Below are 25,368 nucleotides of genomic sequence, written 5' to 3' on the forward strand. Positions count from 1 at the left end.
CATTTTAAGTGTTATTCTAATGCTTTATTAAAAAAATAAGGCAATGGCGGCTATTGTTACATGCCGCAAGTCTGCGCAAATTCTAACTGCCGAGCTGGGTTTTATAAATGTGGTAACGCCTGGAAGCTTCGTATACAAGATGACATATTCCCATACATGTAAAGCCACTCCTCTTTAGAAAATACATTCTGTCACGAGCCATTAGCAGGTGACGAGCTTGGTGTGTAAGAAAAGGAATACATTATAAACATCATAAAACTGCACAGAACACTGTTGGACAAATTTTTTGAATTCTCTAACTTTTAATCAATCATGTAAGAAGTGCAAAATATTGGGCACTCAATAACTTGAGAGAACAACTTCTAAAACATAATATCCTTTAATAGAAGAGTTGAAAGAACAGCAACATTAACTATTGTGTTGAACCAAGTCGATACGTAAAGCTTAAAGTTACTTTTCTTGAAGCTGACATTTTTATTATGTTATCATTACATTTGATATGTCAATAGAAAATGTCCTGGTAAGATCATGACATTTTAATGAAATTTCATTTACGAACAAATATAGATTTTTGTTCACAGCTAAAGATATCTTAATAAATGTTACATTTGGTTGCGCCACTTTGGTTGGGAGAATCCCGCTTGAGAAACAGTCATACATCTTAAGAAACTAATAATAGCAAAGATAGGATATAAGAAATCTAAACATTATTATTAAAACAATAACGATGGAATACATTTGACAAGGTACTAAATAATACATCACAAAAATGAATTTAGATATTTGCTAATAATTCAACATTTTGCTCTTTGGAGTCTACTTTTTGTGTCCCTTGAAATCCATGAAATTAAGAATCATTTGCTGCCCACCCATGTGTATGTGCACATTTTCTATCTACCCATCAGCTGTTTCTTGGTGTTCCTCTCAGGCCTCAGGAGGATGATGAAGCACTTTGGAGCAAAGATGCACAGGAGCAGGCCATAACTAGAAGCCAGGATGGCAAAGATCTCCACAGCCACAGAATACTTCCCTGGAGAGCTGACGTAGGCTGGGACAAAGGCCACCCAGACAGCACAGAAGATCAGCATGCTGAAGGTGATGAACTTGGCCTCATTGAAGTTATCAGGTAGTTTCCTAGCCAGGAAAGCAAGGAGGAGACAGAGGCAGGCTAGGAAGCCAATGTAGCCTAAGACAACTGCAAAGCCCACCACTGAATTCATGGCACACTCTAGGTTAACCGTTGACCCCTGGAAACCAAGGTTGTGATGAGGGATCGGAGTGCTGAAGGACAGCCATATGGTACAGATGATCACCTAGTTTAGAAAAAACACATACACCTCAATATATCTGACACAAAATAAACTATTTTGCTGATTAATGGTGTACATATTGCCCACCTGTATGCTGGTGAAGAAACAGACACTGCCTCTCTGCTGGCCCGGACCAAACCACTTCATCAGGCCTCCAGCTCCTGGTCGAGCTGAGCGGAAAGCGGCCAGGACCACGATGGTCTTCACCTTAAGGCAGGAGACGCAGAGGACAAAGCTGATCCCGAAAGCTGCCTGCTGTAAGCGGCAGGACCACACGGAGGGACGACCAATGAACACCAGCGCACACAGGAAGCACAGCTTGAGTGACAGGAGGAGCAGGAAGCTCAGCTCTGAGTTATTTGCACGCACCTGGAGGTGGAATATGGGCGCCAACACGTTTAACCTTTATTAAACAGATTGTTGCAAGGTAAAACATGGAGGTGGAATATGAGAGACAACATGGTTAGCATGACTAACTTATTGTTTCAAGGTTAAACATTGATTATGCACGGAGCCCTCACCACAGGAGTGTTATGGTAGCACAAAAAGATGACAAAAACAGCTGTAGTGACCACAACCCCAGACACAGCTCCAGTTGTCAGGACGATTCCCATCGTCTCATTAAAAGACAGGAAGTCCACTTTGCGTGGAATACAGGCCGTGTTCCCCGTGTTGGACCAGAACTCAACAGGACATCGCCTGCACTGATGGGAACCTGAGAGGGTAATACAGGGAAGGCAACTAAGAAATGGGAAGGGAGTTTAACTGTGTCTAAAGACATTAACCTACACTATTGTGCAGTAGCAGTAGAATTAGTTTCCTGAAACACACCGATTTAAGTGTTTTTGTCCCTTACCAGTTTCATTGCTGACCTCTCCATCAGTACAGGGGACACAGTCAAAGCAGCAGACAGGCTCTCCTTTCTTATTAGCTCTTCGGGTTCCTGCGGGGCAGCTCTCACTGCATACAGAAATAGGCACCTAAACAATTAAATAACTTAATTAGAAAGGTTTAAGAATAGGAATGTTATTGTTTTATTATCCTATTTAGGATGGCTGTCACTTTGACTACCTGACTGGTTCCTGTAGTCCACTGAATAGATGTTTTGTTCAAGTGTAATTCCAAGCCATCCACTCGACCAATCAGAACTAGTTTCAGTGACCCATCAGGGGAGGTCTTCCAGTTGACCAGGTCATAAGCAGCTGGGATGTCGGCTCCTTGGAAGAAGAACTCCTCCCCGTTTGGAGTAGTGAAGTTCACTTTGTTCAGGTGCTCTAACAACTAAGAACAACGAATGGTAATCAGTAGCATAAACTAGTTTAATAAAACCTTAATGAGACCTATTTCTTCAAATAGTATGTGAAACAAATTTGCCAAAATGTGACAGTCTCATCATTTTGATTTTAAGGCCCCACACTATGACATTCATGCTTGGTGTGAAGTTAATTATACCTCTTTCTGTGTAATGTTATAAGGTGAGCTACAGGTAGAGCTGTTGCCGCTTGGGGAACTGTCTTTATCTGGGCACGAGAGAAGGCTGTGCAGAGCGTGGGCTGCAGCATACACAGCCAGGTAGGTGTTATACGCGGCCCTTAAGTGGGCAGTGTCAGTAAAAATATTCTGTACGCCCTGAAGTGTCTCTCTCCCAGTGCACAGTGATAGGATGGCTGACAACGGAGACCTGGTGGCATATGAAGAAGTTGAGATATTTTTAGTTGAACTGTCAGACATGGACTGAGGTTTTGACGGTGTTGTTGGAAGGCTACATCCAAACTCCTTTTCCCAAAATTCCCGTAGAAATAAATCGCCTGGACGATTTGAGGGTTTTAGGCCCTGGAGAAAACTTTTAAATCCAGGAATTCTTGCACTTCGAATAGCAACACCTAACACACCAGTTGCCACGTTCAAAATGGCAACATCTTGTAAAAGATCGCTGCTAGTACTCCAAGCCTCACTGGCTAGGAACTGTCTATCAGTCACCTACGAAGAGAAAAGAGAACGTCATTCAACAAACAGAAAATTATAAAGCATTTATTTTCTCATCAGTCCAGCACATTTATTTGGATATTTCATAACAGCCTCTCACATTTCTCTTGGTCAGTTGTAGAAACAACTCCCTCACATTTGTATACCAGGTAAAGATCAGTATAACTCTAACAGTGGAATGCTGGATAGTCGTGGCTGCACGTCTTGCATCTTCTTCAAAAGTCTCCCTGTTAAGATATTCTGAAAAGGCCAAACACACTCCTGATCCCTCAATCTCCTCCTGAAATGCCTGAAAATAGCAAGAGGAGTAAATATTTTAAAAGATCTTACCAAATGAATGAAGATTCTTATCAAAGCTTTCTCTTTTATCGCTACATACAAGACATGTTATCTGAACGTAATAACCTGAATTGCCAGACGACCATAATCATTGTTTGCAATGACTGCTCCAATCCAAGTCCAGTGGAAGAGTATTGCAAGTCGGGCCATTGTCTTAGCCTGGTAGACGTCGCTGGGAATGGTCCTGAAGAAGTTTGGAAACCGATGTCTGTCGCTAAGACAGGGACAGCTAGCAAGGGGGCTAATCTAAAACGGGAAAGATGAAATGTAAATAGCAAAGACTTTATATATTAATCAACTGTTGAAGTAAAATGTGTCAAATTCAAGCTAAAGATTACGAAATAGAAAATGTAATGTTCCTCCGATATTATTCATGGTGAAACTCACTATTGGAACAGAGAGAGAGGCCAGTGTCCTAGACAGTATTATAGCTGTGGTAGAAGAAGCCCCACCGATGATCAGTGGTACAGACTGGCCCCCTGATGAAAGTAATGCATATAAAGTACCGGCAGAATATCAATCAACAATACATGAGGAGGGGACCTCATCATATCAATCTGTTATTGTACCTCTCATAGCTGAAGATGGTCCAGATACATGTGATTGTGGCAGGATGGCTGTGGAGTCACAACTCTCTGTCTCTCCCCCAACCAGTGAGAATGCTCCATGCAGCACCCAGGGGTGTAGGCTACAGTCGTCGAAGATTCGGTAGTTCAACTTCACACCAGGAAGAATTAGGGGGTTTCGGTTGATTTCTTCCACTGCAAACTCCATGGCATAGGCAGCCTTCAAGATCACTGCTTCCAACCTAATATGACAGGGAGGAGGCTCACCACCAGCAATAATATCAACCATGCATTAATCGGATGTATATACATTCATCTTTCAGTATTTAAAGAAGAACATACAGATCATCAATTGCATCAGATTGATGATTGTTTAAACAGATTAACAAATCATTTGTGACGAGTGCCTTTACCCAGTGCATGGATTGTAGAAGGGAGGCTTAATGAAAGCCTGGTTGATAACTTGCGGTTGGGAATGGAAGTTAAAGAGCCCACCGATGACAACGTCTCCACCCTGACCCTGGTTGAACTCCTCCACTCTGGAGCCCCAGCGAGAGCACATGGAGGTCTGCACCCCCTCCAGACCCACCCTGAGCCCCACATCCCAGCTCACCATCACAACAAGCAGCAGGGAGGGAGCCCTGGAGGACCACGCAGTCAGGAGAAGAGACACCCAAGACATGGGCGGACCGGAGGCCGATAACATCGAGGAGCACTACTGACGCGACACTCAGTGTCAAATTATGTAAACCATTATTGTAACTGAATAGCACAATTTAAAGAATGACAAATAAAATGCAGCAGAAGTATTTCTTCCTGCAAAAATAAAAGCAGATTAAGTTTGAATTGATGTCCAAATCTACAGCTGTAGAATTATAGAAAACAAGAAAGCATGTAAATATGCTAAATAAATTAGTCTCTCTCAATTCAGAAGTGGCAAGTACCTTTTCACCCAAAAATGCTAAACTTTGAAAAGGAGATAAAAAAGACCCCACATGGAAACCTGAAAGGAAAAAAAATACAATTTAAGTGTTATTCTAATGCTGTATTATAAAAAATAAGGCAATGGCGGCTATTATAACATACCGCAAGTCTGTGCAAATTCTGACTGCCGAGCTGGGTTTTATAAATGTGGTAACGCCTGGCAGCTTCGTAAACAAGATGACATATTCCCATACATGTAAAGCCACTCCTCTTTAGAAAAAACATTCTGTAACCGAGCCATTAGCAGGTGACAAACTTGGTGTGTAAGAAAAGGAATACATTATAACCATCATAACACTGCACAGAACAATGTTGGACCAATGTTTTAAATTGTATAACTTTTAATCAATTATGTAAGTAGTGCAAAATATTGGGCACTCAATAACTTGAGAGAACAACTTCTAAAACATAAAATCCTTTAATAGAAGAGTTGAAAGAACAGCAACATTAACTATTTTGTTGAACCAAGTCTATACATAAAGCTCAAAGTTAATTTTCTTGATGTTTACATTTTTATTATGTTATCATTACATTTGATATGTCAATAGAAAATGTCCTGGTTAGATCATGACATTTTAATGAATTACATTTACGAACAAATGTCGATTTCTGTTGACGGATAAAGATATCTTAATAAATGTTACATGTGGTTGTGCAACTTCTTCATCTTAAGAAACTAATAATGGCGATAATAGGACGTAAGAAATCTAAACATTATTATTAAAACAATAAAGATGCAATACATTTGACAAGGTATTAAATAATGCATTACAAAAATGAACATAGATATTTGCTAATTATTCAACATTTTGCTACTTTTTGTGCCCCTTGAAATCCATGAAATTAAGAATCATTTGCTGCCTACCCTTGTGTATGTGCACATTTTCCTATCTTCCCATCAGCTGTTTCTTGGTGTTCCTCTCAGGCCTCAGGAGGATGATGAAGCACTTTGGAGCAAAAATGCACAGCAGCAGGCCATAACTAGAAGCCAGGATGGCAAAGATCTCCACAGCCACTGAGTACTTCCCGGGAGAGCTGATGTAGGCTGGGACAAAGGCCACCCAGACAGCACAGAAGATCAGCATGCTGAAGGTGATGAACTTGGCCTCATTGAAGTTATCAGGTAGTTTCCTAGCCAGGAAAGCAAGGAGGAGACAGAGGCAGGCTAGGAAGCCTATGTAGCCTAAGACAACGGCAAAGCCCACCACTGAACTCATGGCACACTCTAGGTTAACCTTTGACCCCTGGAAACCAAGGTCACGATGAGGGATCGGAGGGCTGAGGGACAGCCATATGGTACAGATGATCACCTAGTTTAAAAAAACACATACACCTCACTATATCTCAGACACTGTAAACGATTATGATGGCTAATGTTTTAAATAATGCTCACCTGTATGCTGGTGAAGAAACAGACGCTGCCTCTCTGCTGGCCCGGACCAAACCACTTCATCAGGCCTCCAGCTCCTGGCCGAGCTGAGCGGAAAGCGGCCAGGACCACTATGGTCTTCACCTGAAGGCAGGAGACGCAGAGGACAAAGCTGATCCCGAAAGCTGCCTGCTGTAAGCGGCAGGACCACACGGAGGGACGACCAATGAACACCAGCGCACACAGGAAGCAGAGCTTGAGTGACAGGAGGAGCAGGAAGCTCAGCTCTGAGTTATTTGCTCGCACCTGGAGGTGGAATATGAGTGACAACACAGTTAACCTGAATTAAAATGATTAATCCGAGGTAAAACATAGAGGTGAAATATGAGAGACAACATGGTTAAGATGACCAACTTATTGTTTGAAGATAAAACATTGATTATGCACTGAGCCCTCACCACAGGAGTGTTATGGTAGCACAAGAAGATGACAAAAACAGCTGTAGTGACCACAACCCCAGACACAGCTCCAGTTGTCAGGACGATTCCCATCGTCTCATTAAAAGACAGGAAGTCCACTTTGCGTGGAATACAGGCCGTGTTCCCCATGTTGGACCAGAACTCAACAGGACATCGCCTGCACTGATGGGAACCTGAGAGGGTAATACAGGGAAGGCAACAAAGAAATGGGAAGAGAGCCTCCTGATTTTCCTGAAAACACACCAGTTGAAGTGTTTTTGTCCCTCACCAGTCTCATTGCTGACCTCTCCATCAGTACAGGGGATACAGTCAAAGCAGCAGACAGGCTCTCCTTTCCTATTGGCTCTTCGGGTTCCTGGGGGGCAGCTCTCACTGCATACAGAAATAGGCACCTAAAAAATGTAATAAACACAATTAGTAAGGTATAAATATTTGATTGATATTGTATTATTAACCTGTTTAAGGTGGATGACTCTTTGATTACCTGACTGGAGCCTGTCGTCCACTGAATAGATGTTTTGTTCAAGTGTAATTCCAGGCCATCCACTCGACCAATCAGAACTAGTTTCAGTGACCCATCAGGGGAGGTCTTCCAGTTGACCAGGTCATAAGCAGCTGGGATGTCGGCTCCTTGGAAGAAGAATTCCTCCCCGTTCGGAGTAGTGAAATTCACGTTGTTCAGGTGCTCTAACAACTAAGAACAACGTATGGTAATCAGTAGGATAAACTAGTCTACTAAAACCTTGATGAGATTTCTTTAAATATTATGTGAAACCAATATGTCTGACATTCAAAGCATAAACCATGCTATTATAAATCCCCACCCTGTGAAAATCATGCTTGGTGTGGAGTTTATTATACCTCTTTATGTGTGATGTTATAAGGTGAGCTACAGGTGGAGCTGTTGTCTCTTGGGGAACGGTCTTTATCTGGGCATGAGAGAAAGCTGTGAAGAGCGTGGGCTGCAGCATACACAGCCAGGTAGGTGTTATACGCGACCCTTAATTGGGCAGTGTCAGTAAAAATATTCTGTACGCCCTCAAGTGTCTCCCTCCCAGTGCACAATGAAAGAGTAGCTGACAGTGGAGACATGGTGGCATGAGAAGCAGTCGAGATATTTGTAGTTAAACCATCAGACATGGACTTCAACAGTGTCGTTGAAAGGCTACATTCAAACTCCTTTTCCCAGAATTCCCGCAGGTGTAAATCGCCAGGGCGATTTGAGGGTTTTAAGCCCTGGAGGAAACTTTTAAATCCTGGTATCCTTGCACTTCGAATTGCAACACCAAACACACCACTTGCCACGTTCAAAATGGCAACATTTTGTAAAAGATCGCTGCTGGTACTCCAAGCCTCACTGGCTAGGAACTGCCTATCAGTCACCTACGAAGAGAGAAGAGAACGTCATTCAACAAACAGAACATTATGAAGCATTGGTTTTCACGTTAAGAAATGTATTTGGATATTTCCTAATAGCCTCTCACATTTCTCTTGGCCAGTTGTAGAAACAACTCCCTCACGTCTGTGTACCAGCAAAAGATCAGTATCACTCTTGCAGTGGAATGCTGAACAGTTGTCGCTGCCCGTTTTGCATCTTCCTCAATAGTCTCCCTGCTAACAGCTTCTAGAAATGCCAAACACACTCCTGATCCCTTAATCTCCTCCTGAAATGCCTGAAAATAGCAAAATAACTAAATATAGTAAATTATGAAGGAGTCTTTCCAAAGCTTTCTCTAACATTGCTATAAATAAAACATTTGATAAGAAGTAATGATAAAAGTAACAACCTGAATTGCCAGACGACCATAGTCATTGTTTTCAATGACTGCTCCAATCCAAGTCCAGTTGAAGAGTAACGCAAGTCGGGCCATGGTCTTAGCCTGGTAGACGTCACTGGGAATGGTCCTGAAGAAGTTAGGAAACCGATGTCTGTCGCTAAGACAGGGACAGCTAGCAAGGTAGCTAATCTTAATGGGGGAAACATAAAATGTAAATAGCATAGACTTGAATCAATTGTTGAAGTAAATTGTCATAATCAAACTCAATCTTAAGAAATATAATTCAATGTTCTTCCAATATCATTGAAGGTGAAACTCACTACCGGAACAGAGAGAGAGGCCAGTGTCCTAGACAGTATTATGGCTGTGGTAGAAGAAGCCCCACCAATGATCAGCGGTACAGACGAGCCCCCTAATGAAAGTAACACTGATTAATTACATTAGAAAATCATTCAACAATACATGACGAGGAGACCTCATCATACTAATCAGTTTACCTCTCATTGCTGAAGATGTTCCAGATACATGTGATTGTGGCAGGATGGCTGTAGACTCACAACTCTCCGTCTCTCCCCCAACCAGTGAGAATGCTCCATGCAGCACCCAGGGGTGTAGGCTACAGTCGTCAAGGATTCTGTAGTTGAGCTTCACACCAGGCAGAATGAGGGGGTTTCTGTTGATTTCTTCCACTGCAAACTCCATGGCATAGGCAGCCTTCAGTGTCTCCACTTGCAACCTAATACCACAGGAAGGAGGCTCACCACCAGCAATTATCTCAACCACACACTGTTCAGAAGTATATACATTAATTATCATTGTCAGATCATCAAACGCATCAGATTGATGAATGTTTCAACATATTAAGAAATCATTTGAGATGGGTGCCTTTACCCAGTGCATGGATTGTAGAACGGAGGCTTAATGAACTCCTGGTCTATAACCGGCGGTTGGTAATGAAGGTTAAAGAGCCCACCGATGACAACATCTCCATCCTGACCTTGGTTGAACTCTTCCATTCTGGAGCCCCAGCGAGAGCACATGGAGGTCTGCACCCCCTCCAGACCCAGCCTGAGCCCCACATCCCTGCTCACCATCACAACAAGCAGCAGGGAGGGAGCCCTGGAGGACCACTCTGTCAGTAGCAGAGACACCCAAGTCATGGGCGGACCGGAGGCCGATAACATCAAGGAGCACTATTGAGACTGGAGACTCAATGTCAAATTATGCATTAAAAAATTATTGAAACTGACAAATGACATGCAGAAGATGCAGATCCTTCTGAGGAAATAAACAGATTAGTTTGAATTGATGTCTAAAGCTACAGCTATGGACACATTGAAAATATGAAAGTAGGTAAATATAGCAAATTAATTAGTCCTTCTCAATTCAAAATTGGCAAAAGAAAATTTAAATTTTTTAAAGAGCATAAATAGATCCGGCATTTAATCCTAAAACTGCAAAAATAAATAATTTAAGACTTATTCTCATGCTGTATTTTCAAATTGCGGGGCAATGGTATCGATTGTAACGTACCGCATGTCTGTGCAAATTCTAACTGCCGAGCTGGCTTTTATTAATGTGGTAACGTCTGGAAGCTTCTAAAACAAGATGTCATCTTCACATACACGTAAAGCCACTCCTCTTTAGAAACAACAATTAGGTCACTGATTAGCAGGTGCCAAACTTGGTGTGTAAGAAAAGGAATCAATTGTGAAAATATCCTTGCACAGAAAACTGTTTTGACAGATGTTTTGAAAATCATTTACTCTCTACCAAAAAATGTGTACCGCGGTTATTGTGCATAGTGCAAAGTATTATTCACTGAAAAACTTGAGACAACAATTTAAAAATAATATCCTTTAATATAAGACTTGAAAAAACAGTAAGGAACCTTTCTATATCTTAAGAAACTAATACTAGCGATAATAAGACTTAAGAAAGTGGAACATTATCATTCAAACAATTAAGATGGAATACATTTGACAACATGTTAAACTAGAAAATACATTTCCTGCACAAAATGTGGTGAGTGTTGCAATGCAAAGTAAGGTTGAAAATATATTTTAATACAGCCGCATAGTTTAAAACTGAAAGAAATGTTTAATGGCTTAAATCAAGTGAAAAGATTTGAACAGGGTTCAAAAGTCTAAATGAAATGAACAATGTAAACATGCATACCATTTAAAGAATGCAAAATGTTTGGAAACAAATAAAGTGAAGAGTAAAAAAAATTGCCTATGTGATCAAATTCAAGTACATTTGAGATAAAATATAGAATAGCTGAGCTCTTAAACCTGTTCAAGTTTGGAATGGTTGAATCAAGTCAGTTTGACAGTAAAATGTTTGTGTGTGTGTGTGTGTGTGTCTGTATGTGATCACTGGTTGTAACCAGGAAAAGTGTTATCAACGTTATTCTTTCACATCTAGTTCATCGAGATAAGCTCACAAAATGAAACGACCAGTGAAACAAGAAATACCGTAAGCGTTGAAGCTTAGCATTGTGTTTCTCGGTTAAATGTTTATATTGTTAGGCTCAGGAAAATCAGAAATGGTTAGGATTTGAGATAGCCACAAGTGTGGCTATCACAATTCCAAGCTAATATGAACATTTTAAAAGTGGAATGGATTCTCTAGGGGGAAATTGTGGAAGGAGTAGGGTCACAGATTTTTTGAAAGAAAGAAGAAAGCCTAAGAGGAACATAGTTGAGGGCTGCATGTAGCACTCTGCAAATATTACATTGCATGAGATTTTATAGATATTTGCTAATTATTTTACTTTCTTCTCTTTTGGTGTCTCTTGAGAAACATGACATTAGGATCGCTTTGCTGCCTATCGTTATGTATATGCACATTTGCCTATCTTCCCATCAGCTGTTTCTTGGTGTTCCTCTCAGGCCTCAGGAGTATGATGAAGCACTTTGGAGCAAAGATGCACAGCAGCAGGCCATAACTAGACGCCAGGATGGCAAAGATCTCCACAGCAACAGAGTACTTCCCTGGAGAGCTGATGTAGGCTGGGACAAAGGCCACCCAGACAGCACAGAAGATCAGCATGCTGAAGGTGATGAACTTGGCCTCATTGAAGTTATCAGGGAGTTTCCTAGCCAGGAAAGCAAGGAGGAGACAGAGGCAGGCTAGGAAGCCTATGTAGCCTAAGACAACGGCAAAGCCCACCACTGAACTCATGGCACACTCTAAGTTAACCTTTGACCCCTGGAAACCAAGGTCACGATGAGGGATCGGAGGGCTGAGGGACAGCCATATGGTACAGATGATCACCTAGTATAAAAGAACACCTAAACCTCACTATATCTTAGACACTGTAAACGATTATGATGGCTAATGTTTTAAATAATGCTCACCTGTATGCTGGTGAAGAAACAGACGCTGCCTCTCTGCTGGCCCGGACCAAACCACTTCATCAGGCCTCCAGCTCCTGGCCGAGCTGAGCGGAAAGCGGCCAGGACCACTATGGTCTTCACCTGAAGGCAGGAGACGCAGAGGACAAAGCTGATCCCGAAAGCTGCCTGCTGTAAGCGGCAGGACCACACGGAGGGACGACCAATGAACACCAGCGCACACAGGAAGCAGAGCTTGAGTGACAGGAGGAGCAGGAAGCTCAGCTCTGAGTTATTTGCACGCACCTGGAGGTGGAATATGAGCAACGACATGGTTAACCTGAATTTAAATGATTGATCCGAGGTAAAACATGGAGGTGGAATATGTAAGACAACACGTTTATCTTGATCAACGTATTGTTTCAAGGTTTAAAGGTCCCATGGCATGCTACTTCATGAATGTTTTTATAAAGCTGTTAGTGGCCCCATAATAGAGTACTTGAAGATGTTCAAGAAATTCAGCCGTGGTGCAGAATTACAGCCACTACGAGCCAGTCCCACATTGAGCTTTCCACAAACGTGCCGTTTTTTAGAGGCGGGTCAAGGTGGAGGATGGGGATGTGGCCCTGAGCAGCTTGCGGCCACGGTACCATGTGCTCATGTTTACAGTGGATGTATCGCAATGGCGAGGCGCACACAGCTTTTGGCCGTGTTCTGTAAATATTCTACAACACTCTGGGTGCTCCAGCGGGAGTCCTGGAGCTCTATATCTAAATGTCACATTATACATCGATGTCTTTATCATATAATATATATTATCACGGCCAATAGCTGTGTGCGCCTCCAGACGATATTATGAATTATTATGATTGCGTCCGGTTCTCCGACATCTCTGGTTCTTCCACTTCCATATCAATCTGAAGTAGACTAAAACGCGGCATGGAGGAGAAAGAGATTGTTGCCTGCGTTGTTGACCGCGAATGTCTCCGCCGGAGCCCCGCTTCCCGCTGCCGAGGCACCATCATCTCGGCAGCGGTCAGCGGGCAGCAGTCAGCGGGCAGCGTCAGCGGGCAGCTGGCAGTGCCGAGGCAACTCCGCCCCGCGGAGGTAGTGCCTCGGCAGCGGGCAGTGGTCAACGGGCCCCGGGGCTCCGGGGGAGACAATCGCGGGCAACAATCCTTTTCTCCACCATGTTGCGGTTCATGTACTTCAGGGAGTCAAAACCAAAGTTCCTTTCCCCCAATTCCTTCTCAACCATGGCTGAGATAACCTCCACTACGAGTCTCGTTATGGAAATACTAGAGACGTCAAAGAACCTGATGTGTTATGCGCCATAACACCAACAGCAGAACGGTTATCCAAATAACAAAGAAGTGTACAACACTTGCGTTACAGTGTGTGTATTCACACTCACAAATGTGGCGCTCGCATGGTCGAAGCTCATTGTCACATTGGCGGGCCAAATTCTCTGGGCGGGCAAAGCAGAGAAAGGGGAGGTAACTTGTCCCCGTATGACGACGTAAGGGGAAAATTCCAAATCAGCGCGTCTGAGCTTTGTTTTTTCAAAGGCAGAGCAGGACACCTAGTGCTCGTTTTACACTTAACGCCATTTCTAGCTGCTGGGGGACCATAGGCAGGCTAGGGGAACTCATATTGATGTTATAAACCACATAAAAGTGAATTTCTCATGCTAAAGGACCTTTAACATTGATTATGCACTGAGCCCTCACCACAGGAGTGTTATGGTAGCACAAAAAGATGACAAAAACCACTGTAGTGACAACAACTCCAGACACAGCTCCAGTTGTCAGGACGATTCCCATTGTCTCATTAAAAGACAGGAAGTCAACTTTGCGAGGAATACAGGCCGTGTTACCCGGGTTGGACCAGAACTCAACAGGACATCGCCTGCACTGATGGGAACCTGAGAGGATCATACAGGAAAGGCAACTAAGAAATGGGAAGAGAGTCTAACTGCTTCTAAAGACATAAACCAACACTATTGTTCAGTAACAGTATAATTCGTTTCCTGAAACACACTGATTGAAGGGCTTTTGTCCATTACCAGTCTCATTGCTGACCTCTCCATCAGTACAGGGGATACAGTCAAAGCAGCAGACAGGCTCTCCTTTCCTATTGGCTCTTCGGGTTCCTGGGGGGCAGCTCGCACTGCATACAGAAATAGGCACCTAAAAATTGCAATTAACACAATTAGTAAGGTATAAATATTTGATTGTTATGTATTATTAACCTGTTTAAAGGTTGGGTATGGGATTTGCGAAACGCCAGCAGATTTTGAAAATACACAACTCAAATGGTCCTACCCCCTCTCCTTCAACGCTGACTCTGACTCCACCCATTCCAAGTACCTGGACGCGCAATCATGCACGAGCGCGAACACAGATGCGCGAGAGCGAGCCAGGCTAGCGTAGGTTTTCGTTAAAAAGCATGGCGAATAGAATTGTCTTCTACTGCTAGGTCCAAATGTGGATTAACTAGTTCCAGTAGCTACCGCAGGATAACAACAAACAGGAGCTTGCTCTGGGTCACGAGTACTGCACGAAGGGGTCGCGCGCGGGGCGCGGGGGAGGGGGAGTGCAGTACGACCGTCTGATTGACGTACTTACTGTCCAATGCAACTCGGTGGCTGTGGAAATCATTGGCTGGAGTTTTTCGAGCCCTGCCCGTTCCACAGATGATTGACTTATTTAATTTTCCTGTCAGTACTTCTAACTCAGTGGCTATAAGTGGGTTATGATAAGGATTTCAAGTAATTTTGCAAAAATGGCCAAAAAAGCGAATTCCATACCCAACCTTTAAGGTGGATGTCACTTTGACTACCTGATTGGAGCCTGTAGTCCACTGAATAGATGTTTGGTTCAGGTGTAATTCCAAGCCATCCACTCGACCAATCAGAACTAGTTTCAGTGACCCATCAGGGGAGGTCTTCCAGTTGACCAGGTCATAAGCAGCTGGGATGTCGGCTCCTTGGAAGAAGAATTCCTCCCCGTTTGGAGTAGTGAAGTTCACTTTGTTCAGGTGCTCTAACAACTAAGAACAAAAAATCGTCATCAGAAGAATAACACAAAGAATAGCTTAATAAAACATTTTAATTGAAATAGAATGTGAAATTAATTTGTACGAAATTCACAGCATCAACCATGTAACTTATACCCCTACACATTGGAAATCATACTGGGTGTCAAGTTAATTATACCTCATTCTGTGTAATGTTATAAGGTGAACTACAGGTCGAGCTGTTGTCTCTTGGGGAACGGTCTTTATCTGGGCACGAGAGAAAGCTGTGAAGAGCGTGGGCTGCAGCATACACAGCCAGGTATGTATTATACGCGGCCCTTAAGTGGGCAGTGTCAGTAAAAATATTCTGTACGCCCTCAAGTGTCTCTCTCCCAGTGCACAGTGATAGGGTAGCTGCGAGTGGAGATCTGGTGGCATGAGAAGCAGGCGAGATATTTGTAGTTGAATTATCAGACAATGACTGAGAATTTGACAGTGTCATTGAAAGGCTACATTCAAACTCCTTTTCCCAAAACTCCTGTAGAAGTAAATCTCCAGGGCGATTTGAGGGTTTTAGGCCCTGGAGAAAACTTTTAAATCCAGGTATTCTTGCACTTCGAATAGCAACACCTAACACACCACTTGCCACTTTCAAAATGGCAACATCTTGTAAAATATCTTTGCTAGTACTCCAAGCCTCACTGGCTAGGAACTGTCTATCAGTCACCTACGAAGAGAAAAGAGAACGTCATTCAACAAACAGAAAATTATAAAGCATTTATTTTCTCATCAGTCCAGCACATTTATTTGTATATTTCATAATAGCCTCTCACGTTTCTCTTGGCCAGTTGGAGAAACAACTCCCTCACATTTCTGTGCCAGGTAAAGATCAGTATAACTCTAGCAGTGGAATGCTCAATAATGGAAGCTGCACGTCTTGCATCTTCTTCAAAAGTCTCCCTGTTAAGAAATTCAGAAAAAGCCAAACACACTCCTGATCCCTCAATCTCCTCCTGAAATGCCTGAAAATTCCAAGAGAACTGAATATATCAAAAGGTCTTACTATATGAATGAGGATTCTTATCAAAGCTTTCGGTTTTATCGCTACAAATAAACATGTTTTCGAAAAGTAACAACCTGAATTGCCAGACGACCATAATCATTGTTTGCGATGACTGCTCCAATCCAAGTCCAGTTGAAGAGTATTGCAAGTCGGGCCATGGTCTTAGCCTGGTAGACGTCACTGGGAATGGTCCTGAAGAAGTTAGGAAACCGATGTCTGTCGCTAAGGCAGGGACAGCTAGCAAGGTAGCTTATCTTAATGGGTGAAATATAAAATGTAAATAGCATAGACTTGATTCAATTGTTGAAGTAAATTGTTATAATCAAACTCAAGCTTAGGAAATATAATTCAATGTTCTTCCTATATTATGGATTGTGAAACTCACTACTGGAACAGAGAGAGAGGCCAGTGTCCGAGACAGTATCATAGCTGTTGTCGAAGAAGCGCCACCGATAATCAGCGGTACAGACGGGCCCCCTGATGAAAGTAATGCATATAAAGTACCTGCAGAATATCAATCAACAATACATGAGGAGGATACCTCATCATACTAATCAGTTTACCTCTCATAGCTGAAGATGTTCCAGATACTTGTGATTGTGGCGTGATGGCTGTGGAGTCACAACTCTCCCTCTCTCCCCCAACCAGTGAGAATGCTCCATGCAGCACCCAGGGGTGTAGGCCACAGTCGTCGAGGATTCGGTAGTTGAGCTTCACACCAGGAAGAATGAGGGGGTTTCTGTTGATTTCTTCAACTGCAAACTCCATGGCGTAGACAGCCTTCAAGATCTCTGCTTCCAACCTTAGATCACAGGAAGGAGGTTCACCACCAGCAATAATCTCAACAACATATTATTCAGATGTATGTATTTACATTCATTATTCAGTATTAATAAGAAGAAAAGAGCATATTATCATATTAACAAATCATTTGTGATGAGTTCCTTTACCCAGTGCATGGATTGTAGAACGGAGGCTTAATGAACTCCTGGTCTATACCAGGCACTTGGTAATGTAGGTTAAAGAGCCCACCAATGACAACATCGCCATCCTGACCCTGGTTGAACTCCTCCACTCTTAAGCCCAAGCGAGAGCACATGGAAGTCTGCACCCCCTCCAGACCCACCCTGAGCCCCACATCCCTGCCCACCATCACAAGAAGCAGCAGGGAGGGAGCCCTGGAGGACCACGGAGGCAGGAACAGAGACACCCAAGACATGGGCTGACCGGGGGCCGATAACATCAACGAGCACTATGAGACTGGAGACTCAATGTCAAATTATGTAAACCATATTTGTAACTGAATTGCAGAATTTAAAGAATAACAGATAACATGCGGCACAAGTATATCTTGCTGAAAAAAAAAAAAAGATTACGATTTTGAATTGATGTCTAATAAATCTACAGCTGTAGAAATAAAGAAAATAAGAAAGTATGTAAATATGCTAAATAAATGAGTCCCTCTCAATTCAGAAGTGGCCCGTACCTTTTCACCCAAATAAGCCAAACTTTAAAAAGGATATAAAAAAAGACCCCACATTTAAACCTAAACGTGAAAAAATAACAATGTAAGTGATATTCTAATGCTGTGTTATAAAAATAAGGCAATGGCGGCTATTGTAACATATTGCAAGTCTGTACCAATTCTAACTGCCGAGCTGGGTTTTATTAATGTGGTAATGCCTGGAAGCTTCGTAAACAAGATGACATATTCACATTCATGTAAAGCCACTCCTCTTTAGAAAAAGCATTCTGTCACGAGCCATTAGCAGGGGACAAGCTTGGTGTGCAAGAAATGGAATACATCATAAACATCATAAAACTGCACAGAACACTGTTGGACCAATGTTTTGAATTCTCTAACTTTTAATCAATTATGAAAGAAGTACAAAATATTGGGCACTCAATAACTTGGGAGAACAATTTCTATAACATAGCATCCTTTAATAGTAGAGTTGAAAGAACAGCAACATAAACTATTGGGGTGAAGCAAGTCGATACAAAAAGCTTAAAGTTACTTTTCTTGATGCTTACATTTTTATTATGTTATCATCACATTTGACGTGTCAATAGAAAATGTCCTGGTTAGATCATGACATTTGAATGAAATAACATTTTTGAACAAATGTAGATTTTTGTTGACTGCTAAAGATATCTTAATAAATGTTACATGTAGTTGTGCCACTTTGGTTGGGAGGATCCCTCTTAAGAAACAGTCATACATCTTAAGAAACTAATAATAGTGATAATAGGACGTAAGTAATCAAAACATTATTATTAAAACAATAAAGATAGAATACATTTGACAAGGTATTAAATAATGCTTCCCAAAAATGAATATAGATATTTGCTAATTATTCAACATTTTGCTACTTTTTGTGTCCCTTGAAATCCATGAAATTAAGAATCATTTGCTGCCTACCCTTTTGTATGTGCACATTTTCCTATCTGCCCATCAGCTGTTTCTTGGTGTTCCTCTCAGGCCTCAGGAGGATGATGAAGCACTTTGGAGCAAAGATGCACAGCAGCAGGCCAAAACTAGAAGCCAGGATGGCAAAGATCTCCACAGCAACAGAGTACTTCCCTGGAGAGCTGATGTAGGCTGGGACAAAGGCCACCCAGACAGCACAGAAGATCAGCATGCTGAAGGTGATGAACTTGGCCTCATTGAAGTTATCAGGGAGTTTCCTAGCCAGGAAAGCAAGTAGGAGACAGAGGCAGGCTAGGAAGCCTATGTAGCCTAAGACAACGGCAAAGCCCACCACTGAACTCATGGCACACTCTAGGTTAACCTTTGACCCCTGGAAACCAAGGTCACGATGAGGAATCGGAGGGCTGAGGGACAGCCATATGGTACAGATGATCACCTAGATAAAAAAAAACACTTACACCTCAATATATCTCCCACAAAGTAAACTATTTTGATGATTAATGGTGTACATATTGCCCACCTGTATGCTGGTGAAGAAACAGACGCTGCCTCTCTGCTGGCCCGGACCAAACCACTTCATCAGGCTTCCAGCTCCTGGCCGAGCTGAGCGGAAAGCGGCCAAGACCACTATGGTCTTCACCTGAAGGCAGGAGACGCAGAGGACAAAGCTGATCCCGAAAGCTGCCTGCTGTAAGCGGCAGGACCACACGGAGGGACGACCAATGAACACCAGCGCACACAGGAAGCAGAGCTTGAGTGACAGGAGGAGCAGGAAGCTCAGCTCTGAGTTATTTGCACGCACCTGGAGGTGGATTATGAATGACAACACGGTTAACCTCAATTCAAATGATTGATCCGAGGTAAAAAATGAAGGTGGAATATGAGAGACAACATGGTTAAGATGACCAACTTATTGTTTCAAGGTTAAACATTGATTATGCACGGAGCCCTCACCACAGGAGTGTTATGGTAGCACAAAAAGATGACAAAAACAGCTGTAGTGACCACAACCCCAGACACAGCTGCAGTTGTCAGGATGATTCCCATCGTCTCATTAAAAGACAGGAAGTCCACTTTGCGTGGAATACAGGCCGTGTTCCCCGTGTTGGACCAGAACTCAACAGGACATCGCCTGCACTGATGGGAACCTGAGAGGGTAATACAGGGAAGGCAACTAAGAAATGGGAAGAGAGCCTCCTGATTTTCCTGAAAACACACCAGTTGAAGTGTTTTTGTCCCTCACCAGTCTCATTGCTGACCTCTCCATCAGTACAGGGGATACAGTCAAAGCAGCAGACAGGCTCTCCTTTCCTATTGGCTCTTCGGGTTCCTGGGGGGCAGCTCTCACTGCATACAGAAATAGGCACCTAAAAAATTAAATGAACTCAACGAGTCAAGTATAGATATTGTATTTTTATTGTTTTATTATCCTGTTTAAGATGGCTGTAAATTTGACTACCTGACTGGAGCCTTTAGTCCACTGAATAGATGTTTTGTTCAGGTGTAATTCCAGGCCATCCACTCGACCAATCAGAACTAGTTTCAGTGACCCATCAGGGGAGGTCTTCCAGTTGACCAGGTCATAAGCAGCTGGGATGTCGGCTCCTTGGAAGAAGAATTCCTCCCCGTTTGGAGTAGTGAAGTTCACTTTGTTCAGGTGCTCTAACAACTAAGAACAACGAATGGTCATCAGTAGCATAAACTAGTTTAATAAAACCTTAATGAGACCTATTTCTTTCAATAGTATGTGAAACAAATGTGCCATAATTTGAGTCTCATCAATTTGATTTTAAGGCCCCACACTATGACATTCATGCTTGGTGTGAAGTTAATTGTATGGTCATCAGTAGGATAATCTTGTTTGATAAAACCATTATGAGATTTGTTTAAATATTATCTGAAACCAATGTGGCTGACATTCCAAGCTAAACCATGCTATTATAAATCCCCACCCTGTGAAAATCAATCGAAGTTTATTGTACCTCTTTATGTGTAATGTTATAAGGTGAGCTACAGGTGGAGCTGTTGTCTCTTGGAGAACTCTCTTTATCTGGGCACGAGAGAAGGCTGTGCAGAGCGTGGGCTGCAGCATACACAGCCAGATAGGTATTATACTCGGCCCTTAAGTGGGCAGTGTCAGTAAAAATATTCTGTACGCCCTCAAGTGTCTCTCTCCCAGTGCACAGTGAAAGAGTAGCTGACAGTGGAGATTTGGTGGCATGAGAAGCAGTCAAGTTATTTGTAGTTAAACCATCAGACATGGACTGAGGATTCAACGGTGTCGTTGAAAGGCTACATTCAAACTCCTTTTCCCAGAATTCCCGCAGATGTAAATCGCCAGGGCGATTTGAGGGTTTTAATTCCTGGAGGAAACTTTTAAATCCTGGTATCCTTGCACTTCGAATAGCAACACCTAACACACCACTTGCCACGTTCAAAATGGCAACATTTTGTAAAAGATCGCTGCTAGTACTCCAAGCCTCACTGGCTATGAACTGCCTATCGGTCACCTACGAAGAGAGAAGAGAACATCAGTCAACAAACAGAACATTATGACGCATTGGTTTTCACATTAACAAATGTATTTGGATATTTCCTAATAGCCTCTCACATTTCTCTTGGCCAGTTGTAGAAACAACTCCCTCACATCTGTGTACCAGCAAAAGATCAGTATCACTCTTGCAGTGGAATGCTGAACAGTTGTAGCTGCACGTTTTGCATCTTCCTCAATAGTCTCCCTGCTAACAGCTTCTAGAAATGCCAAACACACTCCTGATCTCTTAATCTCCTCCTGAAATGTCTGAAAATAGCAAAATAGCTAAATATATAAAATGATCAAGGATTCTTTCCAAAGCTTTCTCTAACATTGCTACAAATAACACATTTTATAAAAAGTAATGATAAAAGTAACAACCTGAATTGCCAGACGACCATAGTCATTGTTTGCAATGACTGCTCCAATCCAAGTCCAGTTGAAGAGTATTGCAAGTCGGGCCATGGTCTTAGCCTGGTAGACGTCACTGGGAATGGTCCTGAAGAAGTTAGGAAACCGATGTCTGTCGCTAAGACAGGGACAGCTAGCAAGGTAGCTAATCTAAAAGGGGAAACATAAAATGTAAATAGCATATACTTGAATCAACTGTTGAAGTAAATTGTCATAATCAAACTCAATCTTAGGAAATATAATTCAATGTTCCTCCGATATTATTGATGGTGAAACTCACTACTGGAACAGAGAGAGAGGCCAGTGACCTAGACAGTATTATGGCTGTGGTAGAAGAAGCCCCACCGATGATCAGCGGTATAGATGGGCCCCCTGATGAAAGTAACACTTATTAATTACATTAGAAAATCATTCAACTAAACATGAGGAGGAGACCTCACCATACTAATCAGTTTACCTTTCATTGATGACGATGTTCCAGATACATTTGATTGTGGCAGGATGGCTGTGGAGTCACAACTCTCCATCTCTCCCCCAACCAGTGAGAATGCTCCATGCAGCACCCAGGGATGTCTTCCACAGCTGTCGAGGATTCTGTAGTTGAGCTTCACACCAGGAAGAATGAGGGGGTTTCTGTTGATTTCTTCTACTGCAAACTCCATGGCGTAGACAGACTTCAGTGTCTCTACCTCCAATCTAATAAGACAGGAAAGAAGTTATATGCAGTATTAGGAAGGATCATTAAAGTATACTTGTAGAGCATTCTTCAGATGAATGCCCATAATTGTGTATTCGAAGAAGAACAGACAGATTCTCAGCATATATCAGATTGATGACTGTTCAAACAACATCTATTAAACATTCAAATATACTATTGGACGAGTTCCTTTACCCAGTGCATGGATTGTATAACGGAGGCTTAATGAACTCCTGGTCTATAACCGGCGGTTGGTAATGAAGGTTAAAGAGCCCGCCGATGACGACGTCTCCATCCTGACCCTGGTTGAACTCTTCCACTCTGGAGCCCCAGCGAGAGCACATGGAGGTCTGCACCCCCTCCAGACCCACCCTGAGCCCCACATCCCTGCTCACCATCACAACAAGCAGCAGGGAGGGAGCCCTGGAGGACCACGCAGTTAGGAGCAGAGACACCCAAGACATGGGCGGACTGGAGGCCGATAACATCACGGAGCACTACTGAGACTGGACACTCAATGTCAAATTATGTAAACAATGATTTTAACTTAAATGCAGAGAGTAGAAAAACTGTTTACAGCAGATGTATATCATAATAACAATTATTGGATTTGGTTATAATCGATGCCTAAAGCCCAACGAAGAGAATGCCACAAAATAATCTCACTATTCAGTAGAAGCAGATTCATTCTTACCCCCAATCAAAGAACGGCCCCATAACGTAACATACCCTGAGTCTCTGTCAACCCTAACTGCTGAGCTGGGTTTTATAAATGTGGGGAAGCATTGTAGTGGAGGCTTGGTAAACAAGATGGCATTCATGTCATCTAGCAGTGAAAACCACTCCCTTCAGAATTCAGATCATCAATCATTCATCTTTGAGTCAATTGAGTGATGAGCAATTAGATTCAGCCATTTAGGAATCCTTATTTTTTGTGATGTTATGTGTCAATTAATAAAGTATATCTTATCTGAAATGTACATCATGGTGCCGATTCCTAATTATTTTATTGATGATGTGTTAATATCTACACCATATTAACTTGCCGCCTCCCTTGGTCTGATGGAGTTATGAGTTAGTCCCATTAGTTAGCACCTACCAGTCACAGTATACTGGGCCTGTAGTATGAAGCGATATTGAAGTGATATTCATAACTTTCTAGCCCCATAATATTGCCAAACGTGTTTGCCTTTAGTGACACAATTTGAATGATTGTTGAAGTAAAACCAGTTCTCTGAATCCATACTGTTTTTCATCAGCAACACCAGAAATGGAATCCAAACCTGCCTAAACGCTAAAGTAAAATGCTTTTGTTGTGATGTTCTGGATACATCAGGAGTGAGGTATACCCTGAAGGACCCCTGTCCATCCCCCCTGTCCAACCATGTCAAACCATGACCCAGGTCCAACCATGATCCCTGTCCAACCATGTCCAACCATGATCCCTTTCCAACCATGTCCAACCATGACCCCTGTCCAACCATGTCCAACCATGACCCCTGTCCAACCATGTCCAACCATGACCCCTGTCCAACCATGTCCAACCATGACCCCTGTCCAATCATGTCCAACCATGACCCGTGTCCAACCATGCTCCCAAGAGGGCTTGTACATTTTGACCCCACATGGTATTGCCCGTCTCAATGTCCCAGATGTATAGGAGCATAGAAATGTGACTGGTAGTGATGGTGTTTTTGTTATCGTTTAGTAATCATCTGTAATTATGGGGAGACATACTTCCACCTTCCACCATTTATTGAGGATTTTACACTGTTGCATCTCTCGAGTCTCGAGTCCCATGATGCACTCTGATATAAAAGCCCTACACGCGGTTCCCTGACTCCACAGCACTTTGGACCGACGGTTTCAGCGTTCTTCAAGATACAAGATCGTTTATTGTCATATACACAATGGAAACATAGTTTACACTGGGCAATGAAATTCTTAATTTGCAAGTTCCCTTCACACAAAATGTACTTAAAATAAAAGTATATAAATAAACTAAACTACTAAAAATATCTGTACAAAGAGCAGAATTTAGTTAAACAAAAACAGTCAAATATAAGGTGCTGTTTAGCATGTGCAATGTTCGCATACAGCAGAAGGCCCTGGAAGATATTGAAATATAGACGTTTTTGAATCTATAAATTGGATGTTGAATATTATTAGTAGATAAGTACATAGTGCAAATGAAGCGCACAGTTGAAAATAAATACAGTTCACAGTATTGAATATAGTGCAAATACAGGGTGTCATCAGTGTTTGAGAGAGTCATTCAGCAGCCTGATGGCCTGTGGATAAAAACTGTTTTTAAGTTTGGTTGTTCTGGCTTTCATGCTCCTGTAGCGTCTGCCAGATGGTAGCAGGGTGAACAGTGTGTGCTGGGGGTGTGTAGTGTCCCTGGTGATGTTGTGTGCCCTCTTTGTAACCCGGGTGTTGTAAATGTCTTGAAGTGATGGGAAGGCTGCTCCACAGATGTATTGTGCAGTTTTAATCACATGTTGGACAGCCTTCCTTTCCTGTACCGTGTAGTTTCCAAACCACACTGTGATGGAGTTGCTCAGGAGGCTCTTCACTGTACACCTGTAGAAGTTGCTGAGGAGTTTGGATGACAGTCCAGATTGACGGGGGAGCTCAGGTGAGAGGGATGAAGTGAATGCAGATGTCAGATGGGAGTGGCAGGGTCTGTAAAGCAAGGGGCAGGGTCCGAGGACATCTGGTTGGCAAGTGGTGAATGGAAACTAAAGAACATGGAGACAGACTGTGACAAAAAGTCAAATCAATAGGCAAATCAATAGTCATGCCGAGTGATGCTGACCTTTTCCTAAGATGAAGAAATTCTATCATGATGGGGTGGTCTCGAGGGATCGCTAAATGGTTTGAGGAGTATAGCCTACAAATTATGTGATTCAGATGTGATGGCCTTCAGACTCACCAGATCTCAACCCGATCTACCCCCTATTGAAGAAGCATAGAAAAGGAAAGGGAACAAATTAAAGTCCTTGGCTCAGAGCTGAGACAAATTGATTGGTTCCCGTTGAAATTCATGGTTAAATTTAGGGAGGA

At 42.6% G+C, this 25,368-nt stretch overlaps 4 protein-coding genes across 4 annotated transcripts; all 4 read right to left on the reverse strand.

Moving 5' to 3' along the window:
• Positions 1 to 520: 520 nt before the first annotated feature.
• Positions 521 to 5,010, reverse strand: LOC132475181 (extracellular calcium-sensing receptor-like). Its single transcript, XM_060076187.1, has 12 exons — positions 4,615 to 5,010; positions 4,268 to 4,443; positions 4,023 to 4,114; positions 3,702 to 3,881; positions 3,397 to 3,585; positions 3,079 to 3,290; positions 2,763 to 2,958; positions 2,382 to 2,591; positions 2,167 to 2,290; positions 1,832 to 2,025; positions 1,398 to 1,679; positions 521 to 1,313 (listed from the first exon to the last, which is right to left on the reverse strand). The coding sequence occupies exons 1-12, from the start codon at positions 4,905 to 4,907 to the stop codon at positions 891 to 893; spliced, it is 2,571 nt and encodes an 856-aa protein (XP_059932170.1). The 5' UTR covers positions 4,908 to 5,010; the 3' UTR covers positions 521 to 890.
• Positions 5,011 to 5,805: 795 nt separating this feature from the next.
• Positions 5,806 to 9,524, reverse strand: LOC132475210 (extracellular calcium-sensing receptor-like). Its single transcript, XM_060076215.1, has 11 exons — positions 9,369 to 9,524; positions 9,132 to 9,223; positions 8,821 to 9,000; positions 8,518 to 8,706; positions 8,164 to 8,416; positions 7,895 to 8,109; positions 7,518 to 7,727; positions 7,302 to 7,425; positions 7,013 to 7,206; positions 6,579 to 6,860; positions 5,806 to 6,495 (listed from the first exon to the last, which is right to left on the reverse strand). Exons 1-11 carry the CDS (start codon positions 9,511 to 9,513, stop codon positions 6,073 to 6,075), a joined length of 2,307 nt encoding a protein of 768 aa, XP_059932198.1. The 5' UTR covers positions 9,514 to 9,524; the 3' UTR covers positions 5,806 to 6,072.
• A 1,212-nt stretch (positions 9,525 to 10,736) lies between these two features.
• Positions 10,737 to 17,465, reverse strand: LOC132474634 (extracellular calcium-sensing receptor-like). Its single transcript, XM_060075429.1, has 11 exons — positions 17,181 to 17,465; positions 16,854 to 17,032; positions 16,616 to 16,734; positions 16,305 to 16,484; positions 16,001 to 16,189; positions 15,367 to 15,894; positions 14,991 to 15,200; positions 14,215 to 14,338; positions 13,880 to 14,073; positions 12,174 to 12,455; positions 10,737 to 12,090 (listed from the first exon to the last, which is right to left on the reverse strand). The coding sequence occupies exons 1-11, from the start codon at positions 17,447 to 17,449 to the stop codon at positions 11,668 to 11,670; spliced, it is 2,697 nt and encodes an 898-aa protein (XP_059931412.1). The 5' UTR covers positions 17,450 to 17,465; the 3' UTR covers positions 10,737 to 11,667.
• A 670-nt stretch (positions 17,466 to 18,135) lies between these two features.
• On the reverse strand, positions 18,136 to 23,026 carry LOC132475182 (extracellular calcium-sensing receptor-like). Its single transcript, XM_060076188.1, has 10 exons — positions 22,498 to 23,026; positions 22,063 to 22,301; positions 21,886 to 21,977; positions 21,576 to 21,755; positions 20,644 to 21,171; positions 20,121 to 20,330; positions 19,905 to 20,028; positions 19,616 to 19,809; positions 19,182 to 19,463; positions 18,136 to 19,097 (listed from the first exon to the last, which is right to left on the reverse strand). Exons 1-10 carry the CDS (start codon positions 22,788 to 22,790, stop codon positions 18,675 to 18,677), a joined length of 2,565 nt encoding a protein of 854 aa, XP_059932171.1. The 5' UTR covers positions 22,791 to 23,026; the 3' UTR covers positions 18,136 to 18,674.
• Positions 23,027 to 25,368: the final 2,342 nt, after the last annotated feature.

The sequence above is a fragment of the Gadus macrocephalus genome, chromosome 16 (assembly GCF_031168955.1).
Source record: "Gadus macrocephalus chromosome 16, ASM3116895v1".
Taxonomy (NCBI): domain Eukaryota; kingdom Metazoa; phylum Chordata; class Actinopteri; order Gadiformes; family Gadidae; genus Gadus; species Gadus macrocephalus.